Source organism: Vespula vulgaris, chromosome 21, assembly GCF_905475345.1.
Source record: "Vespula vulgaris chromosome 21, iyVesVulg1.1, whole genome shotgun sequence".
Classification (NCBI taxonomy): domain Eukaryota; kingdom Metazoa; phylum Arthropoda; class Insecta; order Hymenoptera; family Vespidae; genus Vespula; species Vespula vulgaris.
Genome location: NC_066606.1, coordinates 59,602 through 72,842, shown reverse-complemented (window position 1 = coordinate 72,842; position 13,241 = coordinate 59,602). Strand labels below are relative to the sequence as shown.

The following is a 13,241-nucleotide window of genomic DNA, read 5'->3' as shown; positions in this document are numbered from 1 at the left end:
CGAACGTACGATATACCTCTCTCTAACAAACGTTTCTTATTCTTCTTCCAGATTTGACGCTCATTTAGGATATTTGCGTTTTCCCGATAGCGAAGGGATCATAAAGAATGGCAGGTTTATCGACGCTATTCCGTTTTACCAGGAACAACGATCGCTTGACTTTCAACCAACGCTTGTTCTACGAGAAGAATGGATTTTTAATCATCTCCGATCTCATACCGCGATACATATTGGACAAGTGTTCCGAGAGGTAAAGGAATACGATCGACCGATCGAGGATATTTTTAAAGGATGTAGTTCCTATTTTCTAGATACGACGACATCATCGCCAAGAAGATCGATCCAGGAAACATCACGATTATGCGGGATATAACCGATAAGAAATCGGTCAACAAGATACAAGACATTAATCACGACCAAGTTTTTCAAGAATATCTCCAACATGACAAGCTGTTGGATATAGTCGAGTGTTTCACGGGTCCTAACATAATGGCCATGCACAGCATGTTAATAGCGAAACCGCCGGACCTGGGATCGGGTTCGAGCTCGTAAGAATCTCTAATGCTTCGTCGCTTATACCTACGTTGTATGTGATTCGTCGTATCGCACACATCGCCGATCGAAACTCCAACAATTTTTCTAGACATCCACCGCATCAGGACCTTTATTACTTCCCTTTCCGGCCAGCCGACAAGGTGGTCGCAGCGTGGACCGCGATAGAGCCTTCTTATCGTTCGAACGGTTGCCTTTACGTTATCCCTGGGAGTCATGCGCTCGACAAACTGTACGAACACGATTATCCTCCCGGTTCGAAACCGAACACGGTCAACAAGTTTTATCACGGCATTCTGGTAGGTGACCCCGCCCTGGTAAGATTTTCGCCCAGCATACTTCGCGTAATGGTAATTTTTTCTATCTTTTTAACGTTTTTAAGAATTTACCATCCATGGACAAATCCTACATCGAAATGAAACCCGGCGATACCGTCTTCTTCCATCCTTTGCTCGTACACGGATCCGACGTTAATCGATCCAACGGATCGAGAAAAGCCATTTCTTGCCATTACGCTTCCTCCGATTGTTACTACGTCGAGGTACGTGGATGCGTCACGAGTTTTTTTACGTTTCATCTATTTTGTTTTCTATCCAACTAACGAGAAACAATGTCATTCGTCTAGGCCAGAGATCTAATAGAGAAACGAATTCGAAATGAGGTTCTGACGACTTTAAAAAAACGATACCCTGATTGGAATTTAACGTACAAGGATATCTGGAAAATTAAATCCACGCTCGTACGCGGCGCTCGATCCTCCTTGTAGAGGACCTCTCTCGTCTACGTATGCGGTAACTATTCTCAAAGCGATAACGATTCTCGGTTGAAACGGTTCGACGACGATAGGAAAGGAAATTTATCGGTACTCAGTCAGGAGTAATCAATTGCACGACAGAAGAAGATGCAACGACAACACCGTCGTTGTCGCGATTATTATTCAATGACTTGATATCACGACGATGTCGTTGATGATTATAAGGTGGTTGAACGGCGTAACAATGTTTCGAATGAGGATCTTTATAGGTGTTCTCGTGTCGCACGCTAGCGCTGGAAGTACGACAGGCGGCGAGGCAAGTTTGAAATCGATCCATGTTGCGAAGGCGCACCTTTACCGCATCGTCTTCCTTTATCCTTTGATGATTTTTACCACTTTCCACGATATCCTTCTTTCCCTTAATATGCTGTCAACATAACGATGATAATAATTTCTGTATCGAAATAAAGACGTTTACGACAACATACAAAGATTAACCCTACAAAGGAATACCTTGGCAGGATGTAAGCAGCAGGAAACGCAATATTCGTAAATGGCGCAGCATCCTTGAGCGTTGCACGTCTTGCAACTGTATCTTTCCTTAAGCACAGCCGTAACCACGGTCTCTTCCGCTTTGGACGGTTGCTTCTGTTCCCTGCTACAGCAACCGTTGGACAAAAGTTCGTGCCTGGCGCAAACTACTCCGTGCTCGTCCACTATTAATACTTTGCCCTGAAAAGTGATTTCATCGTTTTTTGCCTCGATAACGTAACGCGTTTCGAGGTAACATTTTACGAATACCTGTACAGAATTGCGGCATGGTCGATCGGACGTGTCACTGTCGTTCAAATTAGACGGCGAGTCTATACCTAACGCATTTTCGTTGCCCCCTTCGTTCGGAACATCCATCCCCCAGGACTGAGGCTTACCGGATGCTTTCAGCTGTTGAGACGGAACGTCGTCGTCGGATATCATATCGTCGTTGTTGTCATTTATTATCATTGCCTCCATATCATCGAGATCGCTATCCAACTCCGTTGATTTTCTCTGTAACGGATATAATTATCCTATCGTGGTATTAATCGTACGAGCGCGAAGAAACGCTAACCTTAAAAGAAGAAGCACAGGCTTACCTCGTTGCGAAATAAAGAAAAAGCGCAATAAGTGAGCGACAACGTAAATATAAGTCCTAAAACCAGACGTCGACGAATAATTCTAACCAATCCCGTGTATCCTCCCATGATTCTATATTCCGTAACTGAACACAAAACTTTAAACTTTTCTGCATGAACCTTTGTGCATTTTTATCGGTTAGGTGTACTTATATACCTATCAAATTCATCGTATACCCGGATATCTTCAGAGATCAATTTCTTCAACATTTGTAATTAATCGACACGGATTAAATTCGCGCATAATGGGAAATGTCACAAAATTTCCTTTTTGTTCCAGATTTCTTTCGATTCCGGAAGGAGGTTATGTTTCCATCGCACCCTTCAGCATGTACATATAAACGCGCACGCACGCACACATGCACATGTATTTCGCAACATTCGTAAATATATATATTCTTAATCGTATTCTACGACTCCGAACGCTCGTCGATTACCTCGTTTAACATCAAGGACATGGATATACGATCGATCAAAAACACAATATTTAACGAGATCCTGAAATTAGATCGCGAAATAAATTTCTCTGTTTCTTTCGTCGAACGCCAGATGGCTCGTATATCGCGAGCTTACATACGCACGCGTATACCCAGTCGATAACAAAACTCTCAACGGACGACATCTAGCGTTCAAGATTTTCAGTTGCCGCTCGTCGATAAATCGATCGAGATTTCATTTATCGTATTTAACGATACGTCGTACACGTATTTTATTTTTTAGTTTTGTAACGATAAAACGTATGCTAATTGCGAGATGAAATTATTTGAAAGACAATTCTACGATATTTTTATCGTATATTTTATCGCGCACGCACGAGGAATATATTTCATCATCGTAAAATATATATCGATTGTTTTCAACATAGTAGTTTCGTTGTACGCAGCTTGACGTATAATTTACACTTAAAAAAAAAATGCAAACTATGTAAGGCACGACTCGAGCGCGATCATATCGATTAATCGAAAGTGAAATAGACACACGCGGCGGCGCGTGTGCTACAAACAACCGATCGAAAAATCGTGACAGCTTTCTTAAACTTATCAGCGATCGAATGATATGACATTAAGTAGCATAAAATGGTTACTAGTGTGGACTGTATTTTTAATAATGTTCTGCACCCTTCTTTGGGCTTCGATACATCTTGGTCAAATTACCATTTTGGAAAGGTAAGTGTGTGTGTGCGTGCGTGCGCGCGCGATATACGTACACGCGCGTGCGTATGTACGCGACCATCGATCCTTTCCATTTTAGAAACGCGACGAACTTGTAAAAATTCCATCATTTTTTCTCTCGTCTTTTGAAACGATTTAATATACATTTCGTAGCGACAATAATACTAACACGAACGATCGAAAGGATACAGAGATATCGCACAAGGACGAAAAGGAATCGGAATTAGAAGAATATGTAACGATTAAAACCATAACTACCGATAGCGTTATCGAATATACCGATAGTTCCGGTTTTTGGCGTATACTTCCTGGTAATCATACGATTCCTCCTTATCTTTTAACTCAAAACAATGCAGATCGCTTTACAAAGGATCCTGATACGGTTACGAACGTCTCCTCGGAAACGTAAGCAAAATCACACCTACGTTCGTTCGATTGCAAATCATACGAGTCATTTTTTTTTACAGAACGAACTAGAACAGTTTTATGGAAGAACTATGCGACTACGTCGTTTGATCCCGATAAAACGAATATCGAACGCACGCAAAGATCATCGAATAGTTGAAATAATGTACGACTAATGTAAATTATAATGACGCATATCGATTACATTTCTTCCCTTCTTAATTTTTTTATATCTTCGATTCATTCGCGACTTTTTGGACGAAAGATTTCTTTGTAAACGACGAAAGGTTCGAAACATCTGGTTCGTGAGAGAGAGAGAGAACCCTTAACCTGATCTACGTATATTTTCTTTAGAAGGAGGAAGCACTTTTGCAGAAAACTTTTTCTTCTTTCTTTTCGAGGACACTGCGTTCACTTCGGCGTACGCTTAAGAGCATCGGACGATATCTAGGATTTCGAATTACGCAACATCGGCGAAATATCATCTTCGAGTTAACGTCAAAATGCGATCGAAATGCGATCGAGATGCGACGCTTCTCAAGCGGAGAGACAAGGCCGACCCCGATCATCTCGACGATAGATTCGACGCGAGTGAAGTTCGCAACGAGACAAACGTTCGTCGTTCTTTTTTTTTCGCAGATCCTTCGGTTCAAAAGTTTCTCGTGTTGCTCGTTCCGACGGAGATACGAAGGACGTTTTTTTCTTGTATCTCTCTCTCCCTCTCGCAGCTCCTCGGACAAAGGTAAAAAGTAAACAAAGGATCGTCGTAATAGTCCACTTAGTTCCACGAAGTGCTCCTAGAGCGCACGTAACAAGGGGCGGAGCGATCGCATAAACCGAATTAACGTTTTTAAAACAATGAAACACGAGTAGAAGTGGAGGATGTCTCGTTGCGTATTCGAGCATAGCTTGGCTCTCCTTATAACTCTAGTATGTATCTAGTATTTCTCAATACGTTCGTTCGTCGTCCACGATGCGCTGCCATCTAAGATCGAGTCGGTTTTTTTTCTTTACATAAAACTCCTATTTCGCTCTTCGACGACAGTGATCTTAAATCATTCCATCGGCCGGAACGCGTCGCGATTACTCCGTCCATTCTGAATGCAATGAATACGATAAAGTCTCGCACGCGAGACGATATACCGATCATCTTCGACAACTACAAACTAAAATGGTGGCTCTTTCACGCGGGTCCTCGCCGGCAGGAGCTGCTTCAAAAGGTGAGTACTCTCGTTCGGTCGTACGTCCGCATGTTTACTTTCCCGCCTTTTTCTCTTGCTAACCTCTCTCTCTCTCTCCCTTTTCCTACCTTCTCTCCTCGACGAAAATTATAGGACGAAAGGAGATATAGATTCGTCCTTTCGCCGAGCACAAAGTTCGATTCGATTATCTTCGAATGCGTTGCGTCGCGTCGTCACTTTTTTCATCGGAACAGTCTCTTGTTTCTCTCGACGGACGTGACGCTGCTTTTAGATATGCCAAATACATAATATGGATTCAAAGAAAAAGAAAGGTTATCGAAAAGCGACTCGCGACTACGACGAGGCTTTTTTAACGCTTCGCAGAAGAAAACTAAAGGTACGCACGGATCGTTGTTCGCGACGATTCGATCGGATTTTACAATTACGCCTACGCCTTCTTCATCTTACCTTCTAAAATTTGAAAAGTCAGAATCTTTATCCAAGTTTTACGTAAATCGTAAACTCGAATTGTAACTTGACAAAAATGTAAATTAGAAACGCGCGATTATACAGCTGGATGTTGTAACGATGTGTTATATGTAAATCGTACACACGCATATCTGTTTATTTACAAAGTCAAAGTCAACTAATCTTTATTTACATATGTAATAACCTTTATAAAGTTCGTATCAATGTCAAGCGTCCATGACATAGCAAGTTATCTACGAATAGATAATTTCTGACATGTCGGACCGAATCAAATAGAAAGACGAATGAAATTCTAATCTTATTCCGATGTATTTTCAAATTGTACATTTACTTTGTCGTTACGTTTGCTTTGCAAATTGTACGTTTCGATCGCTCGACTTTGTACATACTTACGCCTACGGCAGAGTTATACGCACTTGCGAGCGCAACGTTTGACGAAGACTGAAATATAATATACGATGCAATAACGACAACGGGTCGTAACAAGACGGTTGATTCTTATTTTATTTCGCTCTTCTCTTTCCCTCTCTGACCGTACGAAAGATTTATGCGACGTTCGAGTATATTGTAATCGATAGTCAAGTTTTATCGTATACCGATGCCTTCTTCTCTCGTAACAAGGGGATCAGACAAAGGAAATTTTTTGCTTCCTGATCTCGTTCTTATCTCTCTCAAGCCGCAAAAAAGACTAACTAATCGGGATATTTCGCAATATTTGTTACAGTTGAAACGTGATCTGGAAAAGCTTAACCTTTCGAGAAGCGGATTACGACAAGCTCTCTTACAATTGACCACCAAATCGTACGTCGTTGTCGATCGATTGTAAGTATTGTATACGTACTGACGATAAGACAGCGCGCTTCCCAAACTTTTACTCGGGCTCGGTACCTACGATATTTCGCGAAAATGGCCCCTGATCGAGCTCTCCTAACGATCGTATAAATTACTTTTGTCGCCGGCACGACGTTGACTCGCAACCCAGACGCTACGCATCTCTGTACCAACGATAAAAGCTATGTAAATGCGGCACACGTGACTCGTATATTTCCTCCGAGTACTCGATCTCCTGTGCGGCGGATCGCGCGGAATGGCTCGTTCGTGGCTGTACGTGGATTAATGTTATAAACGCGTATAAAGGAAATTCAAAGGCAATCGCATTTTGAGGCGTATTACGCTATTGGCGGATTATGCGTACGCGTTTACGACATGGGCGGTAACGATCGACCGGTTCTGTTACGTTCCTAAGAACAAGGGGGCGTGAACGATTCGAAAGGATCGGGCCAATGACGACGAGGAAACGATCTCGATCCTGTCGCGATTATTTGTACCTGTGCGCCGCGTGTGTCGGGTCGTTCGTTCGTCGAGTCGAAAGGGACACCGTGTCCTCCTCTCTGCCCACGTGTATCGTGTCTGTCGAAACTTCTCCTCGGGTGTCATGTGCTTGGCATTCTTTCTCTTCCTCGCTTTCGCGAATTTTCTTTTCTCCGTCGTTCTACTACCGGTCCTTTCCTTTCGTCCTTCGAGATGCGACGAGACCGTGAACCAAATCGATGGACGATTCGATCCCAAGTCGAACCGTAAATCGTCCAGGAGGATACGTTTTATCTACTATCCAAGAATTGTTACGCGCGGAGCTTTCGTCCTTCGAACGTATGGATAGATTTTCTAGTCGTTAGGCATTTTCCATGAATTTTGTTTTTGTTTTGGTTTTGGTTTTGGTTTTGGTTTTTTTCTCTCTTTCTTTTTTTCATCCGCGATAACGATGATGTAACGAGCATGAGATTACGCCTAAGAGAAAAATTCTTTATTTTCTTTTTTCTTTTTTCCTTACACCCTCCCCTCCCCCAAGTTGCGTGCCGCCTCGTTCGTTCGTACGTGCACGGGCTACGTTGAATCAAAATTATATATGATTCGTAATTTTAATAATACTGTGTGTGCGTATAAATTGAAAGTTTCGTCGAGTTGGTTAGTATCGATTTCGCGCCAAGTACGAATCTCTCGTTCATTTTTGATCTTTCACGAGACACTATTTGACTAGTCCGTACAGACATAAATTTGTATAATATATATATTGTATATATGTCGTGTGTTTTCGCAGATATTTTTTTCTCCTTTAAAATCACGTGCGAACAAATTGTGATTTCATTAATAATTCAAATTAAAACGATTCTCTCGTTCAACCAAGACGGTAAAAGAAGTCGAGTAATTTGATTGGAACTAAATGGTTGTTGCGCGCACAATTTCTTTTATTTAATATCTATTGTCTATTTTAGGTCAAAGGAAATGGTACGCAGCGTCGATGATAAGGATGGGACACAGGCTTTTGCCAAGCGTAACAAATTCATACCATTTTTGCACGCTAATGAATGCAACCGGAAGAAGGACGATAAGAACAAGATAGATTTAAATAACACGGAAAATATTAAAAAAACGTCGAGATGTTCTGAGAAACGAAATGACAAGTCCAACGCTGATAGTACATTGCGGATAGTTCCAATGTCGCATCGTAGAAAACCTCGTGTGGCTGATAATCGCATTAAGATACACGGTAGTAAATTTAAACATAAAATTAAAAGAAGGAAAGAATATTCTTCGGATAAATACAAAGTAAAAAGATGTAAATTTAAATGTGATTATGAAAAGCCGAATGCATTAACCGGTAAAAGAGTATCGCTGCAAAATAATACAAACGGAGTAATCTCCGATAATAATGATACAAATACGTTACAAGTGCCTCTTCAAATAAACAGACAAAGCTTAAGGTCTATTTTAGACGAGTCTAATGAATTGCGCGAAAAAGAATTTAGCGATGATAAAAGTTGTTATTTTGCACCTAAAACCATGGAGGCTGACTCCACTGTTTCAAATGACAAAAAAAAAGATAATCTAAAGGTACGTAACGGCATGGATGTAACCGAATTAAAAACAATTCGGCCGTGTGAATTATGTGAAACCGTAATTATTGACAAAATTAAAAAGAATTGCAATATTTCTAATATTTTTAATCAAACGTATCCAAATGCAAATAAGAGAAAACGAAAAAAGATTCGTGCCAAATTTCATGAAATCTTCGATCAATGCCTCACGGTAAGCGAGGAAGAGGAAGAAGAATCTATAATAAATGCTTGGATACGTAAGAGACAAAGAAAGGACTCTAACAAATCGTGGAATGTTAGTACAAATATCGAATCATCCGTACTTTTGGATAAGACAGAAACACAAGATATAACATCTGATTTAGCAGTATGCAAAGATATAGTTTGTAGAAAGACTTGTGAGATTGCAAATATTGAATTAGTGGAAACTATATTAAATGCTACAAATGTTATAGAATTTAATAACAATCAAACTGTCTGTGATAAAGATGTATTTACCGTGGAAACCAAACTTTATGGAGATGACAGTATCCAAAAAGAAAATATTATAAATTTTCCTTTGCTTTGCGATAATAATAAGCAAATTGAAATAGAACTTTCTAATGAATTACCAAATAAAATTGCTAATGTCTCTGTAATAAACGACATCGCTAAAGTACCAATCATTCTGCCAGAAGATCATGCTGCTGCGCGCAAGTGCGTGGAAGAGCAAATTAAAATAGACCTTTCTAATGAATTACCTACTAAAACTGCTAATGTTTCTGCAATGGATGATATCGCAAAAGTACCAGTAATTCAGACAGAGGATAATGCAACGCACAAGTGCGTGAAAGAGTCCGCTAAATTAACAGAGTCGATTAATCTAGAAAGAGATGCCTTACGTGATTTTAACATTTATAATCGAAATTTTAATGATACAAATGTTAAAGTATTAAGTAATTATGCCATTAAAATAAGAACACTGAGCGAAAGAAGTAATAATAGTAATAATAGTAATAATAGTAGTAGTAGTAGTAGTAGCAGCAGCAGCAGCAGTAGTAACAGTAGTAATAGCAATAGTAGTAGTAGTAGTAGTAGTAGTAGTAGTAGTAGTAGTAGTAGTAGTAGTAATAGTAGTAGTAGTAGTAGGAGTAGTAATAGTAGTAATAGTAATAGTAGTGGTGGTAATAGTGATAGTATTGATAATAATAATAATAATAAAAATAGTAATGATGATGATAATGATAATAATAGTAATAATAATGATGACAATGGCGACGATGATCGTGATAAAATTGTCTGTCATATATCAAGAAATAGTTGTAGCAAAGAGATGCAATCGGATAGAGATTCTGATGGTTCGTGTATTAGAAATACCATTTCGAATACAATTCTTAATTCAGATGCTCCTGTAGACAAAATTTTAGAAAAGTCTAGAGATAGAGATAATTGTTCAAAGACCTCAGAAGCTAATACATCCTTTGATACACCAAAGAAAATAGAAAGCGCAATGAATAATTTTACAGAATCTTGCACAAGAAATGTTAATGATCACAGTATGGAGATACAAATTGGAGTAAAACCATATTCCGAAACTACTACAAGTATTCAAAAAAATCCTAACAAATATAAGCAAAACGTCATAGATGATAATATTTTAAAACCATGTAAACAAGACGTAAACGAAGATTTAAGTCAACTTTTACAAATGGATATTAATCAAAATTACAGAATAAGATCCATTGGTAATACCATTAGCATTCAAGAAAATCTTGAAGCGTATACGAATCAGAATACAATAGTAAAGGACATTTGCATTAGCAATGTTACGAGTAACAAAAATCAATTAAGCACCAATAATTCTACAAACACAAATGAAGAAACAGTTGCGGAGGAATCTTTGCCAAAATCAACGATTGATATTTTTAAAGAAAATAACAATACGTCTATTACACAAAATGACAATGAAAAAATTAATGACTCTTCGTTTCATACAACTGATTTCAAACAGCACACTTCACTTGATTGTACTTATAATTTCGTGCAACCAAAAACAATACAAAAAAATAAAATAAGGGTTCTTTCTAGCGCAGAATTAGGCTCTAGATGGTGTCCTACTCCTGTTAACACGTCTGTAACCGAACCTAACGTATTGCTTAACGAAACTACAGTGCCCATAAATGATAACGGTATGCCATCCAAGTGTACCAATATTAAACAATTGACTAAGGATGCAGCAGTAGATAAGGACCCGTCTTTGTCTTATATACAGTTTTATTTAATGTCTATTTATAGACGTATAATGCGTATACGTGCGCTAGAAAAAAAATACTCGTCGAATGGTCGTCGAAATACGTCCGCCGAAGTTAAAAAGATAATAAATAATGATATGCAGTTTAATTCAAATTTTGTAGTACTTCTCGAAGAATTACTTAATTTAGGTAAGGAATTGAAAATAAGTGATTTAAAAAAAGTTACACGATATGCAGCATCAGCTATTAACAAATGTTTCTTATCATCCAAATATAAGCCAATATCATTGCGAGAAATTTCTAATTACATGACAGTATTCGACAAATCAATCTCTCAAACATTTACATTTGCCCCTAATAATACGCCTACATCCATTTCAAGTAATGCGTTTACGTTTACTTTTAATAATGCATCCAAATCTACTTCTAGTAACGCATCTACATCTGCTTTTAGTAATGCGTTTACATCTACTTCTAATAACGTATCCACATCTATTGCACCTGTTCCCAAGATATCAAACAGTGCTAATAACGCTGCGCAAGCCGTTTTATCGAACGTACATGTCCCAGCAGCGACAGAAGTTCAAGCAATTTACAACGATTTACCAAAGAAAAATGTATACGCTTCTGTTGCTTCAAATCAAAATCAAGAATGCAATGTACCAAATTTACAAACATTGCAAAACTCCAATACATCGATTTTATACGCTCCACCGCCGGTGCAGTCTATGTATAAAAACGTGCAATTGTTACAAGAAAATCGAATGTATAATTACGGTCAACGTGCGATCCAGCAACAATTTATGCCAGCAGTTACATTTTATAACGCTGCTAATTCAAATGTTATGCAATCACATAATAATAAATACACTACTCGAAGATTAAATTTAAATCAAAATTTACAAGGTTTTATCAGGAACAATGCGGAATACGCATCTCAAATGGCAGGTCAATCAAATATACCGCAAAGAATCGACAATACAAGAGATATGTCTAAATTGTCTTATACCCAACAAGTGCCGCAACAAATCACTCTATCGTATAACGTACCACAAAGGCTTCCTCCAATCCAAATGGCACAGAATATTCAAAACTCGCAAATTTCATGCTCCATGACATTGTCCGCGCAACTCCCAACGATACATTTCAATAATTCAGAGAATTTACAGCAAAGAATAAATACGATTCCGTGCGAATTGTTACTTCAAATATGGGATCAAGTAACATTTTGTCTCGAAGAAAATTTTTTCGATTGTAGAGCGCATGAGATTTACGATAAGGGCTCTTGTATTTTAAAACTATTTCATATGGGGTGGAAGGAGAAAATATATAAATTTATTCGCTACAAATCCCAACGTGGTGAGTTTGTAGCGCTTCAAAGTAAGCTAGCTAAATATATATATAAAACGGCAGTAATAGAAACTCAAAAGAGAATATGCCAACTATATTTGCAAAAACAGGAATCTCAAGAGCGATCGGATACAACGAAGATTTTAATTCAAGATATGACAAGTAAAAATAATGTATCGTCCGTAAATTTAGAAACACAATATCCATCGAAAACAGAAGCAAGGAAGTCTAAATCACAAAGAGTAGACAATGTAGAACTGAAAAAACAATCCGATTTACATTCATTAAAAAGTGCAGTGGAACGTATACTTGGAAATGACACAATATCAAGTATTTTGCAAAATAATAATTCATTGCTTATTGACAGTAACAAATTTGACAATAAACCAGTTTCAATCGATGATGAAATGGATCATAATGGAGGAATTAAAAACGTAATAGATGATATAACTTTAGAAAGTAAAACTAAAAATGAAGAAAATGTATCATTATCTCGAGAGGAATCGGTTGAAATATTGTCGTCTACTTCAACAAATAAGGGCGTAAGGCTTGAAGAGTTTCAATTGTACGTGAAAGAAGAAAGTTTATCGCCCAAGCGGAATATTACGGATGATATTGATCATCGGCAAGTTGATTCGACCGAAAGTGCAATCTCGTCTGAACCACATATAATAGACGTACGAAGCATATCTCCAACTTCGTTTAATACCATGGAAGAAGTTTTGGCTTTACCTTTGAACGACTTGCAATTATCTACTACCGAGGATACTAAAGAGAATGGAATTGAAATAAAAATTCAAATTCCAGAAGATGTAATCTGTTTAAATTGTTCTAAGATAAGTACAGTTGTCTGTGAAGTTTGTTTAGAAGCTCATTATTGTTCCAAAGAATGCGCAGCATCGCATTGGATAGAAAAACATCATAAATATTGTATGCCCCATCGTGTAACGGTATCAGAAAATGATGACAAAAAAGTTTAGCGCTGATGACTCAAAAACATAAAATTTTGACCAGTCTTAATTATATAAGAGAATAATCATCCGTATAGTATTATTATTT

The 13,241-nt window shown here is 38.3% G+C and overlaps 3 protein-coding genes across 9 annotated transcripts in view; 2 read left to right on the top strand and 1 right to left on the bottom strand.

The window, feature by feature from the left end:
* LOC127071227 (phytanoyl-CoA dioxygenase, peroxisomal-like) overlaps positions 1–2,886 on the top strand; it is a 28,764-nt gene extending 25,878 nt beyond the window's left edge. The window contains exons 2-7 of one of the 2 annotated variants that reach the window (XM_051010266.1): positions 52–250; positions 312–548; positions 644–851; positions 935–1,093; positions 1,178–1,343; positions 2,759–2,886. In XM_051010266.1, coding sequence (XP_050866223.1) covers positions 108–250; positions 312–548; positions 644–851; positions 935–1,093; positions 1,178–1,318 — 888 coding nt within the window. In that variant the 5' untranslated portion in view covers positions 52–107 and the 3' untranslated portion in view covers positions 1,319–1,343; positions 2,759–2,886. Of the gene's footprint in view, positions 1–51; positions 251–311; positions 549–643; positions 852–934; positions 1,094–1,177; positions 1,798–2,758 lie in introns of those variants that run through there. The other variant, XM_051010267.1, reaches the window with a different exon arrangement.
* LOC127071225 (SREBP regulating gene protein) lies at positions 1,419–2,775 on the bottom strand. Its single transcript, XM_051010264.1, has 5 exons — positions 2,636–2,775; positions 2,440–2,564; positions 2,108–2,353; positions 1,820–2,038; positions 1,419–1,733 (listed from the first exon to the last, which is right to left on the bottom strand). The coding sequence occupies exons 1-5, from the start codon at positions 2,646–2,648 to the stop codon at positions 1,419–1,421; spliced, it is 918 nt and encodes a 305-aa protein (XP_050866221.1). The 5' UTR covers positions 2,649–2,775.
* Positions 2,887–3,306: 420 nt separating the features above from the next.
* On the top strand, positions 3,307–13,193 carry LOC127071214 (MATH and LRR domain-containing protein PFE0570w-like). 6 transcript variants are annotated; one of them, XM_051010232.1, is made up of 5 exons: positions 3,307–3,644; positions 3,804–4,055; positions 4,118–5,275; positions 6,450–6,547; positions 7,999–13,193. In XM_051010232.1, the coding sequence occupies exons 3-5, from the start codon at positions 5,162–5,164 to the stop codon at positions 13,160–13,162; spliced, it is 5,376 nt and encodes a 1,791-aa protein (XP_050866189.1). In that variant the 5' UTR covers positions 3,307–3,644; positions 3,804–4,055; positions 4,118–5,161; the 3' UTR covers positions 13,163–13,193. The 6 variants fall into 6 exon arrangements, with proteins under 6 accessions (XP_050866189.1, XP_050866194.1, XP_050866191.1 ...); XM_051010234.1 differs by lacking the exons at positions 3,307–3,644; positions 3,804–4,055; positions 4,118–5,275 and adding an exon at positions 5,293–5,633; XM_051010236.1 differs by lacking the exons at positions 3,307–3,644; positions 3,804–4,055; positions 4,118–5,275; positions 6,450–6,547 and adding exons at positions 6,568–7,690; positions 7,824–7,913.
* Positions 13,194–13,241: the final 48 nt, after the last annotated feature.